The following is a 19,013-nucleotide window of genomic DNA, read 5'->3' as shown; positions in this document are numbered from 1 at the left end:
GTGCTCTTGCCAAGTTCACAAGGGGAGTGCAGCAGAATTAGTAAAAAACCCAGAAGTCCATATCTACCTACTGAAAAACAGATTCTTCTCTCCCTCTCCCACAGCTCCTCACCTGCCCCAGGGCTGGAGTTTCTTCACAGATGGTTCCTCCCCCTGCATTGCTCCTGGAGGCCCCAGCACTTCCAAGTCCTCAGAAAATAAGAGCCATCACAGTCTTTGCAATGCAGTAGCCCTAAGTAGTGCCAGGTTTAAGGGAGCACATGTACAGCTCTTCCTCTTCTGCACAGCACCTCCAGCATGTGATTATGCACACTGTGATGGTCTCCAGCTGGCTTCTCCTATTAGGCCAATTTCAGTGCTCTGTACTCAAAATTTTTCACAGCATTTCAGAAGCTGGAGAAATTTACTGGTGTAGAAAATGGAAGGGAAGACTACAGCCACCTGATGATGCTGGGACATACCACAGATTGACATAACACATGCCTTGAAGAACCATTGTTCCTCTAAGATGTCATACACTCCACACATGAGAGTCCATTCTCCTTGCAGACGTGTTTACCTCCTCTAGGTTTAGATAATGAAAACTTGAGTGCTATGTTGACACCAGCCACCTCAAAGTAGAATTACCTTCATGCTATAAGAGCTCCCACAGCTGATAGCCCAGTCCCTCAGTATGGCTGGAAAACCTTCCACTCTGTGGAACCACTTGCATGACTTCCCTTACACACAGGGATGAAGATCCCACAGGTCTTGATTGATAACAAGGTTTGAGTCTTTATTCCTGACAGGCTCATGATTTCCCAGTTTCACTGAGGCATGTAAATGCTGACCAGCCTCACAGGGTGCTCCGGAGGCTGATCATCTCTTCCTGCACAACAATCTTTGCTACACTATGGTTGCAGAGGAGTCTATAAAGAGAAACATTTGCAATGAAGCTTGATTGAAAAGTCTGGAAGTCATTCACAGACACAAATTTGGCATATTCTAATTCAGCACAGAAACCTGATTCAAGTATGAATTCTCAGAGAAACATCACCTTACATGCTGTCTAAAGTTAACTGAAGGCCCCTTGTCCCTTAGAAAATCTTGATTCTGAAGTCTGCCAAATGTTAATTACTCAAGCGTTCCCTGGGCTGTCTGACCTGAACTTTCAGCCATGAGTTCCAAAATGTTTCCTTACCTGTAACACTCCAGTCACTTAGAGGTACACCCTCATTTTGACCTTCTGCTCACCTACTAGCATGCTATGCAAACATGGGGTCACCAGTGCCTTAGGTCTGGAATTCTTTAATTGGAAGGTACTTAGGGGCTTGGCCCCATTCATTTCTGAGATTTGGGCATCTGACTCCTTTAACATCTTATCAAAATCCCTATCCAGTTTCCTGGACATGGTTCATCAACACAGTCACAGACCACAGAATATTCTGAGTTGAAAGGGACCCACAAGGAGCATCAAGTCCAACTCTGAAGTGAATGGACCAATGGGGACACATACAATGAGTGCTATATTTCAAGATGAAAAAAATGTTCCGTAATTTTGGCCCTTTTAAAAAGCAATGATCAATGAAAAAATGTAGTTTGGATCATCCACAGCTATGACAGTCCTGCAATCTGTGGATTGTCTGTCCTTTCTTCTATCTAGATCAGGAGCTCCTGTGATAGACACTCCCACCAGAAGCCAAAAAGTGCCTGAGAATAAGAGTCAACAGGTATCAGCAACCATTTCAGCAATGCCTATTACCAGAAAGTATTTTCTGTTCCCTTGAGAGATCATTTGAGATTCTCCTGACCTCTGGGCTTCTTGTGGAGGCCCATAGAAGAGCACTGGGGCCTCTAAACTGGGGAAAAATGTCAGGCCCTTTTCCTGGCCAGACAGAAAGACATAATTACAGGAGTAATAATAAAAGAAAGTTATGAAAATTACTTTAAAGGAATTTTTAGCTGGTATGTGTGTTTAAGTGGTGAAATGATTCATAGCTCACAGTAGTAATTTAGGCAGGGTTACAAATTATACTTCATCCTTTGAAACGATGGGTAGAACAAAACAAAGAAAACATAATCAAGAAAACATAATAGAGTTTAGAGAGATGGCTGATTTTGACACCCTGAATCTTATGAATATGTGCCCATCCATGTCTGTGGTGGCATGGCAGATGCCATCTGTCCCAGAAATGGTACCTGTGGTACAAAAGCACCTTCAGAGGCTTTGATGAGTGTCCTGTTCTGCAAGAATTGTCATGACAGAGGAGATCACTGAGCAAGGGAACCTACTTATAGAGAAAAAACTCACCTATATCCTACACTGCACTGCTTTTTCTTGCTCCTAGCTGAACATGATCCTCTGCTAAATTCTGTCCTTTAAATGTTCAATCAAAGGAGAAAAAAACCCCACCCCTAACATTCTTCTGCAGTGGAACTAAATAATACTATTGCTAACTAAGATATATTGTTGTTCTACTGCATGGAGGCAAGTCTTTTATTGCTTTTCTTGTTTTCTGACCCTGCTTCTCTCTTTCCTTTCCATTTTCCACGTTTGTTTGCCTATTTCTTTATCCTGAGTAAATGAATATTCCAAGTTTCCATGAACCAGCTAAACTCCAAACAAATTTGAATAAAGCCCAGTGTTAGTTTCAGGTACAGGTTTTCCCTTTTGATCTTCTCCACAGGAATATTTATTAAGAAAAGGAGAGGGAAGATATTATTCACCAGTTCTTTCTGGATGAGGCAAGTCACTGCTAAAATTAAAGACTGAATGTGATGTGGATTTTCCCACATTTCTCAAACTTTCACAAGCAGCTACCTAGCAAATAGCTGTTCTAACATCAGTGAGAGGGGGTTTTGCTATTTTTTTTTGCACAGTTGATAAAAATAATGTGGTTTGGTGAACTACATAAAATGTATTATACACCAATGAAATGAATATAAAAACCCAGGAATTTACTTTGGAGGCTAGGACTTGGTTTTCAAATCACCTTTTTTTCCACGCACAGATTTTGGTTTTCATCCCATTTCTCACCAATTTGGCAAAAGTTTCTGACTGCATTCTTTGTCTCATACATGACAACCCCTCCCTTCCCCCAAATACCACAACTCTGTAGCACTCATTTGAAGCCACAGCTTGCCACAGAGGTTTGTAGACCCCTGAACCACCTGCTCTGGCTCCTGGTCTTTCCTTGTCTGACTGAGCCTGCTCAGACTCAGCTGCACTTATGGAACCTGAAGCTGGCATGTGCTCTCTGAGTGCTGACTTAAAAGGCCCCCCTTCCTTGGTGGAGGCACTATGAAAGATGTGTTGGGGAACATCTCTCTAGGGGTACTAAAAACCCTCTAAGCACATTCCTCACTGAGAAAATTTTTAGTAGCTCCATGTCCTTGCCAGTTTACTCTGGATGGTAAAAGGGAGTAGGTAATATGCATACTGGGTGTGTGGCAGCAGGGGAAGATGCTACATTCAAATGAGCAGAGTGCAAAATCAGCTGGAAGGTTATTGCAGATACATCCTGGAAGTGGAGAGTCCTGCTCTGGACCAGACTATGTTTGGAAAAACACCCCCACTTCCACTTCCATTTCTGAATGAAGCAGATTTTAAGAAAGTAGCGGAAAAGCAGTCAAAACCTGGAGGAGAAATACTGTTTTGAGCTTCTGTGCCACTTCCAGCTCAGCAGAGAAGTGAAGGCTATTTGTTGTCTTTGCATTAAAGAAACAGGATGTCATATTGGCAGGTACACAAACCTATGAGCATCCGCTCCCCATCAATGCACTTTTGTTTTAATGGGCTAAAAAGATCTTTGATAACAGCTGGTGAAAGACCCATTGTCCTGCCACATCCTTTTCCAGGCTTGACCTGTCAAGAGGTTAGAGCTATGCAGCTCTGGGAGCAGAGAGCAGGGTGCAAGAGACACACATTCCTTCAGAGTACCCTTTCAGTCACTGGTCTGGGCATGTGGGAATTTTCCTCTTGTAATCTGGCATATATTTTATGAGAGGATCTGGAAAGAACATATATGGACCTGGACCTTGCCATGCTTGGTAGCTATGAATGCAGAATGAAAGGATACTCTGATGAGTTCAATGGTTCTGTGCTCAGATTTATTCTTCCCTTTACCTTGATACCTATTTATTTCAGATTCCTTCACTTCCTTTTCACCACACCTCCACTTCCTTTTTTGTATTACTGCTCACTTGTCAACCCAGTTTATGTCTGTTTAACCTTGTGTAACTTGTTATCACTTATTTGTGATATTCCTTCTCTCGTGGGCCTTCTCTCTGCTTTTCTTTCCCAGTGGTTTCCATGGTTTTTATGTGTTGGGTTTTCCATCCACATATTACATATTAACAACAGGAGGTGAGAAGTACCTGAGATACATACTGGAGCTGAAAGACTCAAGATTATGGCAAACTGGGACAAAAGACAGGAGGTTCACAAAGGAAAAAAAAGATGCTTGTTAAAGAGGAGGCTGGATATAGGAATTTCCTATACCAGAGGAAAGGCAGGTCTGGATGAGAACAATAAAAAGGAGGAAGGAAATAGTTGTTTGGCTGAGTAGGAGAATCCACCATGGCTGTGGATGAAAGGAGAAGCTAAGCCAGTCTCTGTGCCATTAGCAGAGCTATCAGCCTTGGATCTGGAGGGCTCCAGGAGAAGTAGAAGCAAGTCTCAGAGCCAGAACGGAAGGCCAGGCAGGAAAACCTCACAACTAAAGGCACAGCAACATTTAAAACAAAGAGATATTGATCAGGGATTTCTTAGACAGGGAACAGAGGATGGTGAACCCCCTCAAAATTACAGCTTGTAAATTACATTGGATATTTACATGCATTTATGTATGTGAGTTCTCATTTTGAATCACCTGCATTCTGATTTATTAGGCTTATAGCTCATTAAATAGCAACGTGGTATGTCCAAACCTGGATTCTCAACAGCTTTTAAAGTCTAAAAATTTAATTAAATGCAAAGACAGAAAAATAGGAAAATATCAAATGGTGCTCAGCTACCAGATGACAATAGGCTGGACTAGCTTTCAAAAATCTATATAAAAGTCCAAAATAGAGAAAAGCTGCTTCACAAAAGGGCTTCACCCTCTTCCAGGACAGTGTGAGAAGGGATAATCATGCTGTCCTCCCAGGAAAGAGCAAATTCAGATGATTCATCTACTCCTGTAATTCCCAGAATGACACAGAACACCAATGCCAAGGCTGACAATATGTTGCTGAATGAGTGGTACCAGAGAGAAAGTGACTGTGATAGAAGACAGCATGGCCGGGATAAACAAACAGATGCTGTCAGCCAAATGCTGAACACTGCAGAATATACCACAGCAGATGCCCTGATTAAATAAAATGTGAAGTCACAACAGTTGTCTGAGTGGTTGGAAAAAAATCAACATGCTCTCATGGTCACAGATGCATTAATTTTTCATGAGAATTAAAAATAACTAAAATTCAATAAAAAATAACTAAAAATAACTAAAAAATACTCATTAAAAGAGTAATTTTTCAAAAGTAGGGATTTTCTGTGTCTTGCTTCCAGTGGATATTATTACCAGCCTTCTCTCCAAGATAGCTTGCATGTCATTGAGAGTAGAACTGTCTCTGAATCTAGTTTTATCAAGGAAGAGAATTCTAAACTCCTGGCAACCATCTTCTCCACCACCCTCCTCTGCCTTGATAGATGCTGCTTCAAGGTCTCTTCTCATCTGCTCACTCAGCTTAGCTCTCAACTCACCCCACAATATAGGACAGGCCATGAAAATGCACAGCCTGCCTTTGTCAGTAAAGGCAGTAAATTCTCAGTAAAGTCAGTCAAAAAATCTCCAAATACTCTCTGGCAGGGCTAATACCTGTTGAGAAGCACTAGTACCAACATCTTTCTGCCAGAGCTGTCCAGCTCCTGCGGCACCACCAGGCAGCCCGCTGCCCTTTGCAACAGGGTGAGGCCCATGGAAATTCAGACACTGCAGCTCTGAAATGATCTAGAGGTTAAGCAGAGTTGTTCTGGGTGTGCCTACCCCTGGCTTATGCTTCAGAAAATGAAGGAATTCCAAGCAGAATTTTTACAATAAATACCATACAACCTCAAGTTCTCTGCATGATATTCAGTGATTTCTGAAAGGCACAAAAAGGACAAGCAAACCAAAGAAGTGTATAGCAAACAACAGGGAAGATACTTAGCCAGAACAGTATGCTTATGGTTCAGCTCAGAATTCTCTGAGATCTGGCCCAGGACTGTGCAACACCCCAAAGTACCACCATTATGGTCTGGAGAAAAAAGAAGTACTGCTCAGAGAATTTCAGCCCAGAGGGGCAGATTGTGAAGAAGAGAAGGAGGAAGAAGAGCCCTGATGCCAGCAGGATAACTTCCTTTCTTAAACAGCCATGGGGCCTTGCTGGTTTGAGGTACATTGATAAAAGCTCACAAAGAAAAGACAAATGAGCAAGGTAAAATAGAACAGAAATATATGAACCTTGGGTGTTTCACCCATTTTTTCTCTGTGCCATGCTTTTTAGTAAAATAAATGTTTTTCAATTGGAGGTTACACATGTTGCTGGAAGCATTTGTGACAGATTGGCTTTGAAGGAAAATGTTTGTTGTCAGGCTAATACAACCAGAAAGACTAGAAAGACAACAAAGATGCCATCTAGGAGTAGTTTTGCTGAGAGCTTGGTCTTGAACACCAGACCTGTTCTTTGAGGGAGACAGGTCGTAGTGGCAGAAGCTGCTCAGGACACAGCTTTCTTGAAGCAAGCTGCTCATTGCTGCCATGGGATAAGATCAGGCCTGCCAGAACAGCAGTCAGGCCTTATTAAACCTCTGCTCCTGCTACTCAAAAGGCTTAACAATTTTAGATGCTAGTTGAAGACAATAAGTAGAGGAAACTAAACAAGGCAGAAGACCAAACCAATTAATATAAGTTGAATGCCTAAAATGTATCTTCCTCAAAGCCTCTATTTTTCCATTTGTGCACAGCAGCATAAAGATCCCTGCAAACCAGAGAAGACCTTCTTTCTCTGTTTCTGCTTTCTCCTATAACCACTATATTATGCATTTTTCTACAGTTGCTTTACTTATGCACAGGCACAGCCTGCTTTTGGGAAGGGTAACTGAACCTGGTCAAAGATATGCAATTTGACACTGAAACCTGCACCCCCATAGGTCTTCTCCTGTCTAATAAATACAGATATGAGTGTGTTGATAAGGATTGTTGCAGTGCTGGCTTGAGTTTTTTTCTGGAAAGAAAAAAGAAGAAGTTAAACTGAAGCACTTACTTTTAAATAAGAAAATTTTGAAACGAACTTCCAAGAAAAAAAATCTCCTATGTTTTTGCTGTTGCAAATTCCACCACTAAGTCTCTAGCAATGTTTCTAGTTAGGAGCAACTGAGTGACCTTGGGAAAACCTTGCTGGAGTTTCTAACATTCTAGTTTTCATAATTTGTCTTCTGCAGTTGCCAGGGTGGTTGTTATATGGAAAGGAGAATCATTGAAAAACCTGTGACTGGTATTCAAGGGGCTTAGAGCAAGCCCTGCAACTACCCAGGCAGATGGTGATTAAAAAAAAAAAAGAAGAAAGTAAGCTGGGCTGATGCTAGAAGTGTGTTTCCATGGGAACAGGGAGGTACGGATGCTGCCTCGTACTTGACCGAATGAGAAGCTGGTTCAGGATTAGGATTAGAAAAGAAGTGGCCAGATTCCTACTGCCAGTCAGAGTTTCTTTCACACTCCTAAATGCATAACAGGGCTCTTTAAAGGCTGCACTAGCTCTCTATCCATGTGGTGCTGTGAGGATTTAACAAATTTAAAAAGTTGTGTGTGCTTGACTGTAAGCGTATCAGAGTGTATCAGAGCACGTTTTCTTTAATGATCCATGAAAATTGACTGCATAAATGGGAAATGAGTGTCCACCCCTCACTTCTAGACAAGGGCTTACCCCAGCCCAATCCAGCTCTTCTTGTTCTCCAAGAGGTGATGTTGAGATCACCAGACCAGAAAATCATGCATTTGATATTGCACAGTAATAAAAAAAGGAGGTAGGATAATTATTTTAAATTGTTAGTCTTTCACTGCCCCAGGAGAATGAATCTAATTGTTGTATGATAAACATCAATGTTATTTAAATATTACAAGAATCAGAAAATAGATTGTTAGCATAAGTTTTTCAAAATACACTTCTTATTTATCTTTAAATATTTGAGATTAGATTTCCCATTCATCTAGTTTTTGTCTAGTTGTAGTTCTCAGAAAAATCCCTATAAACCTTATATCCTGTTTTCAGGCCCTTTGTTACTCCAGCATATTTGAGGCAATAAACAAAGACCAAAAAAAAGGTAACGAACAATAAAGACAAATTCCTAGAACGGAAACAGAGTTAAATATATGCACTTTTGTGGCATATTTATATTTTAAGAGTTGGCAATTTTTGTTGACTATCAAAACAAACAAGATTTAAAATCCCAGTTACTGAACTGAGGGGAAATAAGGCCCAAACTGAGGGCACATTGAAAAGTAGATCCTACAGTTTGCTTCTTGTCAAAACTTGTTAACACATATCACAAGCTGAAGAAGTGGGCAGCTATGACCCCTTTCAAAAAAACCTCAGTAGCAGGGGTTAAGGTTCGCACACCTGCATTTCCAGCACACAGATACTTTTCTATGCTTTCATAAATACTGGCAAGTAACTTTGGCTCATGTTTTGAACACTCGTGAGAGGAGATTTTTAGGATTTGTCTTTTAGAAGGCCTGGTAAAAAAAAAATTTAAAAAAATCTTTCTGTTTCTAGAAACTTCTATGTTTAACCTTAGGCTAAAAAGCATCTGCTTGATCTAGGACTACTCACACCATGTAAGTTAAGCCTGCAAGTCTCTGCAGGACAGAGTTGGATTTCTTCCTCTGCATAAAGACAAAACCGGGAAGCATTCACCCATATTTTCAAGCACACCTTGATGCCTGCTCTGCTTCTCAAGGAAGACTAACGCAGCCCAGCCCTGTGCTGACCCTCACGCGTTTTCGCCAGGCCGGTGTCGCCCCTGAGGAGCCCGAGGAGATGTTCCGCAGTGCCCTCAGAGGCACCTGCCGTGCTCCGCTCCCGGTGCAGAAGCCCCGGCCCTCAGGCAGGCGGGTGAGGGACGGGCGCGGAGCAGCGCCCCTTCCCGCCGCGGGCATGGAGATTCGCGGGTGCTTCGCGTAGCAGCGTCCATTTTTTAATGAGGTGTTTTAAGGCAGCAGCCGCAAACAGCAATTCACCGTGTGCGGCTCGGTGCCCTCCGAGAGCTGAGGGTGGGGGACTGGCTGTCCCCCAAGCAGGGGGAGCCTTGCCATCGAGTCCCCCCTCCCCGGGAGCAGGGGTGAGGGGAGCGGCTCTTCCCCAAGCAGGGAGCGCCTCGCCATCACCGTCCCTGTCCCCGTCCCCGTCCCCCACGGGGGGTGCCCGAGTCCCCCGCCCACCCTCCCCCCCGGCCGCAGCGCCGCCCGCGATGCGATGCTCGCGGCAGGGAGGCGGCGGCACGGGCATTTGCATGGGCTGAAGGCAAAGCGGCTTCGCCCGTCTGTTTTATTTTTAGCTGGCAGCTCAGGACAGCGCGGCGCAGCGCAGCTCCGCTCCGCCGGCGGGGCGGGCGGGGCGGCAGCCGAGGGAGGACCGAGCCGGCAGGGCGGGCGGACGGACGGGGCACCGGCGGAGAGAGGTTACCGCAGGCGAGCTGCAGCCAGCCGGGCTGCGGAGCGCCGCCGCCCCCGGCTCCCGCCCCGGCGGCTGCGAGCAGGGAGAGGCAGGGACAGACAGGCAGCGGCCTCCGGCGTCCCCTCGCTGCGGCCGCGACTCGCCCGGGCTGGCGACTCGGTGCCTGGCTTCTCCGCCGCCGCAGCCGCGGCGCGCCGGGGCCCTGCAGATGGCCAGTCCTGGGCTGGAGCTGGGAGAGGTTCAGCCTCCTGCCGAGCCCCCACAGCCTGAGCTGGCCTTCACCGAGGCTCAGAAATGGATCGAGGTAAGCCCGCGCGATGGCAGCGGTGCGGGCGCCTGACCCCATCGGGGACGCCCCGCGGGACGACCCGGTGTCCTTCCCTCCCCCCACGGTCGCTGTCCCCCCGGGGACTGTGGGCGTTTTATTCCACGCTGATCTCTATCCCGGCCTCCCCGCCGCTCTCCCCAGCTTTCCTCGCTGCGGGGAAAGCAGCCGGGGCCGACCGAGCCGCCGCTCAGCCCCCGCGCAGTGTGCGCGCCTTTGGATGGGCCCCCGCCCCCCTTCCGTCGCTTCCAAACTTAATCTGTTAATCGCATTTCCCCTCCCCACCCCCGTCGCTGGGATGAGCGGGACGGCTGTAAACATGAGCCGGGCAGGTGCGCCGAGCTACGGAGCGGACGCGGATGCTTCCCCGTCCCGCCGGGGCTCCCGGGGGCGGCGAGCGGCCCCCGCCCCGCCGGGAAGCGCCCGGCCCCGCGCCCCGCCGGCTCCCCGGGCCTCGGGCGGCGGCGGCGGGCGCGCAGGTAGCGCTCCGCAGTGCGCGGAGGGGCGGGCCGTCACCGCTGCGAGGCCGGGTACAGCCCTGCTGCCCCTGTTCCAGTCTCTCAGCCGACCAAGGAGAGAGATATAGTCTGGCTGTTCAAGCAGGGCAGAAAAAATAGATGTGCTTGCTGTTTGCTCGCGCCGTAAAACGGAAAGATGGGCAGGTGGTGGGTCAAATTTAATGGTTAAATATTTTGGCATGTGCCAATAGAGACGCTGAAAATAGCTCTTCAGCTGATTTCCGGTACAGAAACATGTGTGAAGGTGGCATAAACCCAGATACCAGGGTAGCTGCTCCCTTCAGCTGTGGGCTTTGAATTTAATCTGCAGCTTTTAGAAAGCCTCAGTGGATTCTATTTTCTGAAAGTGACTAGGCAAAAGGTTGTAAAAATCGTTGTGACTTTAAGATTCTGTGAAGCCCTGTGAATTTCAGACTGTGATGTTTTTAGTCCAGTATCAATTGGAAAAGGAATGCTGTGTCAGTCTTCAGGGAATTGGCCCTGACATGATGTGAATCTGGCTGGTGTAGGACCAGAGGCAGTCGAACCATGATGAATGTGAAAAGAAGGGCTTTTGTGACAAGGAAAGGTGAACATGCAGCTTGGAAAAGTGAAGTGCACATAAACATCATTTGTCTTGGGAAGATAAATACAGCAGTTTCTCTATAGCCTTCTTTAAGACAGAGGACCAAAGGAGAGAGGCACGTGACTCCATCATACATATGGTATAAAAATACCTTGTGACCATGAGTCCTGCTGACTACCAATGAAGCCAAGAACTCAATGGTGAAGCAGTTCTCTGTAGATAACAAAGCTGTCATCAGCCACTCCAGGCACGATAATAATTAAGGGACTATAAGTCTTCCTGTATTAGAACAAACCTTGTTCTAAACTTCTCTCTTGGGCAGTTTATTCCACAGTCCACTGTGGCAGGAGGTCTCATGCCTGTTTCTTGAGCCACACAGGCCCTGGTGAGCAGAGCAGGAGAGCTCTTTATGTTCTTTTCCTCCATGCAAGTCCAAGAGTTCAATGTGTACGGGGGAAGCTGTCAATAACTTCTTGTGCTTCCTCCAAATTTTAAAGCATCATCTGCTTGATGCCTGAGTGACAGAACTGTAATGTACTGTTGATTTTGCAACCGTCCCCATGCCTGAGGGGAATGTGTCAGGAGTCTGGAGCATTGCCACAGCTGTGGTGTGAGAGGGAAGCATCTGCTTCTCCAGCAATGCCCAGAGTTGATGCTCCCACTAAGAGAAAGAAGGAAGAAGCTGCCAATGAAGCAAATGTGGCTTAATTTGCCTAACGCATCGTATTTCCTTTTAATCCCAGTTTGGCTTAAGCTCTGGAGCATGAGGGTTATTACCTCTTCCAAAAATCTGGTCAACATTCACCCTTCTAAATCTGGGTGGTTTGAACTGATTGAATTATGCAGAACTTGATATACTAGTGCAAAGTTATTGAAAAGCAATGTCAGTCTTAAAAAGAAATAAAATAAAAACAAATAGAAAATTATAAGGTATCAACATTCAGTGTGCCAAGCCCAATCAATTTGCATGAAAAGCAGAAATGGGGGTCATGCTGTGTCTGGCTACTAAGTCCATCTGCTTCAGCTGGCTCTGTACTTGTCTCTCACCAGTTTATTCTCTGGCCTAGAGATATCAGGAAATGTCCACTGTGTTGTGTCTTCCAACTCCCCTCTGACCATTTAAAACTTCTTCTCTCTCAAATGAAAAAAAAAAAAATTGTTATACTTGCAAGGAGAAATATCGAACCTGTAGTATGGAGCAGACAATCTAGTGAAAATGTTAGCAGTTTAAGACAGCCTAAAATCTGTCTTAGGCTGTAAAAATAGTGCCATGCAAGGAAATTAAAGTAGAAATGGACAGATTGAATACTCTCTCAGCTTACTGTGCATTTTTATTTCTAACGATTAAGTTGTGTGACTTGCTTGTTCAAATCTCATCTGGTTTAAATCCTACCATGAGGGCTGTCATTATTGTTGTAGGGCTGCAGAAATCCACCCCGTGGTCTGCAGTACATTTCTCCTGTGGTGGGGCTAGAAAGAGAGGCTTCTCCTCTTCTTGCAGATGGGCAGCCAAGACATTAAATTATGAGTGTTTAGATCTGCAAGGATCAAGGAACTTACATTCCACTGCTCCAGAGGTCTTAGGGGTCTTGTTTTTACTCCTTGGGTCTTACTCCTTGGGTCACCTTTCACCAGAGAGGGTCTTCTGGGTGCTACAAGCCTTCCTTCTTCTCTGCCAGCATTACTTTAATCTGGATGCTGCAGTGTAGGGTGGTCTAAATTACACTGAAGTTTTGGTGGTTACATTTGGGTAGAAAACCAGAGTTCAGTCTTCCTTACTTTTGCATAAATATCAACTGTGCATCCCCCTTGTAACAGCAAACTAGTCTATTATTTTAGTTTAGCCTGTCATGTACTACTTAAGTGAAGAATGCCCTCTTAATAATAAAATGCAACTTCTTAGTAGCACTCAGAGGAATTAAAATAAAGGCACTGAATGAAAAATCCCGTGAGAGAGCTACATCAGTCTGCATTATTAAAGGTGTGGTATCTCATTTCAATTAATGTGTCTCAGTTTCACTGAAAGAATATATCAACCTTGTAAAGCCTAGTGGCATACTATAGCAAAATAACAAATCTAATTTAATCTAATGGGCTGTAATCTTAAAATATCAAGGTTCTCTGTGTGTGTGTTTAATCTGGAATAGCTGGTGGTTGAAAGCACATCTGTGCAAACAGAGTTATTCTTGCTGTAAAGACTCATAGGAGAATAATACGGTAATAAAGTCACATTTAATACTGGTGTAACTCCTAAGGGTATTGTTATCTCCTCATCGTGTCTCCTAGCTTTGCCTCATTAATATGCTTTCTCCTCACTGCTGAGACTTGGTTCAATTAGGGATGGTTTTTCCATAGATTTGCATTCCTTAGAAACTCTGCTAGCTGATAAGACAACTGACTTCATAGTTATATGGCAATAATAAGCAGGTTGTGCTTTTCTGTCCATTGTGACCAGTGCTTGACTTTATCCTTCCCTCTGGATGTGTGTAAGATAAACCCCATCAACTTCTAATAATCTGTTGCTTTTTTCCTATATACATTCCCCATGAGAATTCTTGTGTTATGGAGAAATTTGCCAGCCAGAGAAGTTTGCTGGGTGCTTTGTGTCTTCTTTTTGCCTTCTAGCAAAAACACCTCTTAGATTTTTGTATTTAAGGTGGTGGTTTAAATTAGTAGCAGTGGTACTGCTTCTAGCAGAAGCTGCAGGACCATCTGCATTCCCTAGTGCCGCTGGATGTGGCACAACATACAGCAAAATAGGCAGGCCTCTCCTGCACTACCTTCTTTCTGGAAGAGTATGAGAGGCATAAATTCAGGGAAGTGACTCAGGCAAATAAACTTCATGCGATTTGCTTGACCCAGGAGTCTAGAAACAAGGTTTCTATAGGGTTTCTCTCTCAGCCACGGAGGAAGTTCCCACTGCAAAAATGTAACATAAAAGGAGTTGAAGGTAATTCTTTGAGCAGAATCTTTCCTGATGGTGAAGGACTTGTTTGGAGTATCTGCAGCGGTGTCCTGGAACCAGAGTAATACACAGGTTTGTTGATATGGTCTTCAGAATGCAGTATGACCTTTGAGGAACATCAGAGATAAAGTTCTTTTGGTGAAATGTACTGGGGAAGCTGACTGATTCACTGAATATATGAGCAACCTGTGTCCTGCAGGAGTGTTTCTATTTCCAAACATGGATAGACATCTACTCTTCTGTGAAGCTGATTCTAAGATCCTTGGAAAGGGACACCAGTTGACCATTGACACAGTTCCTAGAACGGTGGTGCCTATAGTCAAACTGGGACCTTTGGGTGCCACTACAGCCATGCCATTATATGGATAGGAATGCATTAAATCCAATAGACATCTTCTCTAGCAAGCATTTCCAGAGACTTCAGTTGAACTACTTTATGAGAGTATTTAAATACAACAATTTGAGTGCAGAATGTTGGACTGAGCTCTAAAACTGAATGGTTTTATTTATCAAATATTGTAGAATAGTTGTTGAATGAACCTCCAAGCAGTGTTTGCAGGTCAAATTTCTAAGCCTTTAGCCTTTCTTTCTTTTGAGCTCTTTTTCTTCTGCTGGAAGAGTGCCTTACCTATATTCTTTAAGTAATGTATTGGGAATTAATTTATTGAAGTGAGCAAGTGTATTCTCAGACTAGAAGAAACATATGCAAATGTGTTAGACAAGTAGCCTGATATGTGGAAAAGCTGAAGTATAGGCCAGAAGAATCATTCCCATGGTGTTTGTAAGGTAACCATGAGGAATCAAAAGGTGTGTGGCTGATATCAGGCCCTAGATGTATGTGAAGGCAGGATAACTTTACTGTGACTACAGTGACTGGACTTGGAGAGGAATTCTTCACTGCTATCTCTGTATCTCCTCCTGGGCAGCGTTTAGGGACTGCAGGCAGGACAGATGGGATGCTCTTCATTCTGGCTCAGTTAGTCATTTGGTGGAATGACAGCTAAATTGATTTGATGGGGGTGGTAGAACCCACCCAAACTCTCTGACCCTGTCAGACTACCACCTTCTAGAAATTTTTCCTCTCCAGTTGCCTGGCAGCAGACCTCCTGTGCTGTACACATGAACACAGTTCCCTTGTCATGAGATCTGTTTAAGCCATGTTACAAGTAGCGCTTGGCAAGGGGTGAAAATAATCAGAACAACAATACTAGTGTTGAAGGGATAATGTCAGGAAAAGCAGGACTGAACTCTTAATAGTCTCAAACCTGAATTAATTTCTACTTTCAGTACTGAAATTTTAAAATAGGTAAAAGATCTGACCTTAAACTTCAGTCTGGGATGCTGTTATGCAGATGGTGTAGAGACCAGTTAGCACAGTTATGTCACGTCCCTGAAGAAGAACAATTTTCTAATGAAAAAGACATTTATGGGGTGAAAGTGTCATTTAAAAGGATAGCTGCATGGGGGAAGGCATGAACATTTTGGCATGCATGCCATGAAGACCTAAGCTTGCCCTCCTTCTTGTCCTGTTTCCGTGTGCCTTATGGGCCTGTGAGGGGCAGGGTGCACGGGTGACCGGTACGTTTCCGTGTCACTTCGGTGGCCTGTGTTCCTTTTCCTGTTCCGTGCTTTGTCCTTGTTCCTTTTCCTTTTCCTTTTCCTTCTTCCTTCTCCTTCTCCTTCTCCTTCTCCTTCTCCTTCTCCTTCTCCTTCTCCTTCTCCTTCTCTTCTCCTCCTTCTCTTCTCCTCCAGTATTATCACTTAAAGAAGGAAGAATTGCCTCACTTGGGCCCTTAGATCACAATGAGTACAACAGATTCCATGGCAGCAGGGACATGACATTAAAATTGATAGCTGAAACTTCTCCCAGCTATGTTAACCACTGCCGTGGGTGAAAGGGCTGTGGCCTGTATCCTTGAGAGAGAATGTGGAGAAGAGTAATGTACCACAGTTAAAATAAACAGCATAAATGCAATTCCTGTACCTGGGACAGGGTGGGGATTGACTGCTGGGGCAGCAGCTCTGATGGAAAGGACTGGGGGAACCTGTGGGAAAGCAGGCTGGGTACAAGCCTGCGGTGTTCTGGCAGAAGAAGCTACTCCATGGTCTTCTGGAGCTGGTAGCAATGGAAGAGTTTGGCACTTGCTAGGCCCCTCCTGGAATACTGCATCCAGTTTGGAGCCCAGAGTGTGGGAGGGAAATTGGTAAACTGGAGGAAACTAAGCAGGGTGCCCCCAGGCTGGATTGGGCTGGAATACTTGTCATGAGAGAGAGGGTGATGGAGCTGGGCTTCTTCAGGAGAGGTGGCTTTGTGCGGACAGGGCAGCAGCAGCCCTGTATCTGTGAGCAGGTTTTTGAGAAGATGGATTCAGGCACTTCACAGAGGTATGTGACAGGAAAAGGAGATACTTGTCATAAATTAAAATAGGAAAGATTGTGGCTTTGGTGTAGGGAGAAGTTTCTTCACCATGAGCCAGCTGAACACAGGTGCAGGTTGACCCAAGGTGCTGGGAGAACATCATCCCTGGAAGGTTTCATTCATGTCTGGACAAAGCTGGGAATGGACTGGTCAGACCCAAGATCTGCACTTGCACAAAGCAGAAGGTTGGACTAGAGGCCTCCTGATGTCCCTACCAACGTGGTTAGTCTGTGCATCTATGACTCCTTGACAGTGGGTGGGTAAGCATCACTTAATTTTATTTTTAATGCTACTTTATAGGCCACTTGTGTTATTATAGGGAAAAACCTGTTTATATAACCAAGATCCTTCTTTATACAAAATCAAAACTCCTATAGCTTATGGCAGGCATCTTCAGGATATGCTACTGAGTTTTCTTTGTAGAAACTCATCAAGGCAGTGTGAAATATGTTCGGCTTCTAAAACCTGTTTTATTATAGGAAACTGTAAAAACTACTAGCTTCATTGGCTTGGATTGAATTTTTTTTTTTTGTTTTGTTTTGTTATTATTTAATTCATTCTGCACTGCTATAATTGACCATTAAATTTCCCTTCCTTTCCAGATCTTGAGAAGATGACATGCAGGCTTAATTCTTGAGAATTTAGATGCTAAATCCTTAAAAGGCTTTTTGTTTGTGGTATTAGTTGTTTATAAGAATTCCTTATAAACAACTAATACCACAAATATATACCACAATACAACTAGTCATTCTCCTCCGTTCCAGTATAACCTGCTACTGTTAACTAGGGTTTTTCTTAAATTGTGTGCATATATGATGATTATTCCAGCAATCCTTACCCTAGAAAAATGTCTAGCTTAACAACAGGGTTAATAGTAGAGCTTGCATCTGATGTTCGAATTGACTTGAAGTAGTCTAGTGAATTCTTGATTGATGAGGAGAAGAAAATCCTCTTCATTTGCTCTTTTGAAGAGAAACCCTATTTTGCTGGTTTCAGCTTTTCAGAGGTCTCATCCCCAGTACTAAAGACAGCTTGATTTTGAAACCAATCTTGACAAGCTGAGATTATGAAAAATAATACTGCTATGGCTTCTTGGCTTTGGCATCATTGTCAGTGATTCACAGAGCACTTCACAGGCTAAGGAGCAGCATGGTGGAGGAAGGGGAAGCAATTCTTTAATTCTGCTCTGAACAGGTGGATGAGTAAGGTAAGAGAGAAATGCTCTTCATTAATGGCTCCTTCACAGAGTGTTCTGCATGATCCCTGGTTCATGATGGAAATAAGACAGGCATTTTTGCAATGTGTGATCTGATCCCACTGTGAGTTTCAGAAAGAACATCAAAGGAAAAGTTCTCTGTGATGGCTTTTTTCTTATGCTGTTCGAACATTCAAATGCTCTCTACCTCCATCTGACTTTTCCACAGTCTTCAGATGAATCCCAGCCCTTCAGTTATCTACAAGCTATATGGAAAGTGGCTGCACATACTCTATGTAATGCACAAAACCCAGGAGATCTCATCCTGATACTGTAAATACATTCCCTCTGTTTTCCTTTCCTCTTGGTGTTGGTAGATCTCTGCAGAGTGCTGCAATCAGAAGCAATCAAATGTCTGGGTGGACTACAGTATCATTTAATAAATAAATTAAGCTGTTACCTGCAGTTCCTCAGACATGCATTGCTGTGTCTCAGGTTTTTCTCATCAACAATGAGGAAACAAAATCTGTGGAAAGGTTAATACATAAGAGTTACAAAACTTTATTTTAGCTCTGATACATAAATACAGCAAAAATGCGGGTCAAGGGCTTTACATGATGTATTGATAATGTTTGCTAGCACTGTATCATCTGAATTCCTTCACATGAGAGGGACTCTTGGAAGGAGAAGTTGTGAACTGAGGATGAAGAAAAGTATTGTCTTCCACTCTGGGACCTTTGCATTTCCAGAGTGGCAGGAAAAAGTTCCAGATGATCTTTCCACTAAAACCAGAAGGCCAAGAAACTCAAAGGAATTTTTAGCTCAGCATCAGGTCACAGACTGGCACAAAGAGTTTTAACTGTTGCTCTGACTTGAGAAGCATAACCTTGCTTTTGCAAAAGCAGAGGCTGATACCCATATATAACTGATTTCAAATGGGAGCAGAATGCCTGCATGGCTACAGAGGACAGGGGGTTGATGTTAAAAATCTCTGTGGGGCTTTCCCAGCATTGTTCTTCATGAAATGCAGAAAGTTATGCTGTTGTATGACAGCAGATTGTGGCTCTGGTTAGAGGTCTTACTATATGTCTAAAGCAAATGTAACTCCCAAATCCAAAACTCTAACTTTAGTCTTCACCTGCATATAAATATTCAAGGAAATTATGGAACTTATAATGATTTAATTTCTTGTGCATATTTTATATCTAATATCAGTGTATTGGACACTCTGTTTTAATTCTACTTCCAACAAATACAGAAAATTCTTTGTCCAAATGTCTACTTTACCAATCTAGAAAATTCTTAAGTAAGAGATTTTTTTTGTCTGCTGTCAGAGAGGGAAAACTTCTGT

General features: G+C 43.9%; 1 protein-coding gene across 1 annotated transcript in view; it reads left to right on the top strand.

Moving 5' to 3' along the window:
- Window positions 1-9,811: 9,811 nt before the first annotated feature.
- Window positions 9,812-19,013, top strand: part of LIMCH1 (LIM and calponin homology domains 1) — a 173,235-nt gene continuing 164,033 nt past the window's right edge. Inside the window, exon 1 of the mRNA XM_050973641.1 lies at window positions 9,812-9,979. Within this exon, the coding sequence (XP_050829598.1) occupies window positions 9,884-9,979 (96 nt within the window). The 5' untranslated portion in view covers window positions 9,812-9,883. The remainder of the gene's footprint in view (window positions 9,980-19,013) is intronic.

The sequence above is a fragment of the Serinus canaria genome, chromosome 4 (genome assembly GCF_022539315.1).
Source record: "Serinus canaria isolate serCan28SL12 chromosome 4, serCan2020, whole genome shotgun sequence".
In the NCBI taxonomy this organism is placed as follows: domain Eukaryota; kingdom Metazoa; phylum Chordata; class Aves; order Passeriformes; family Fringillidae; genus Serinus; species Serinus canaria.
This window is presented reverse-complemented; position numbering and strand designations above follow the sequence as displayed.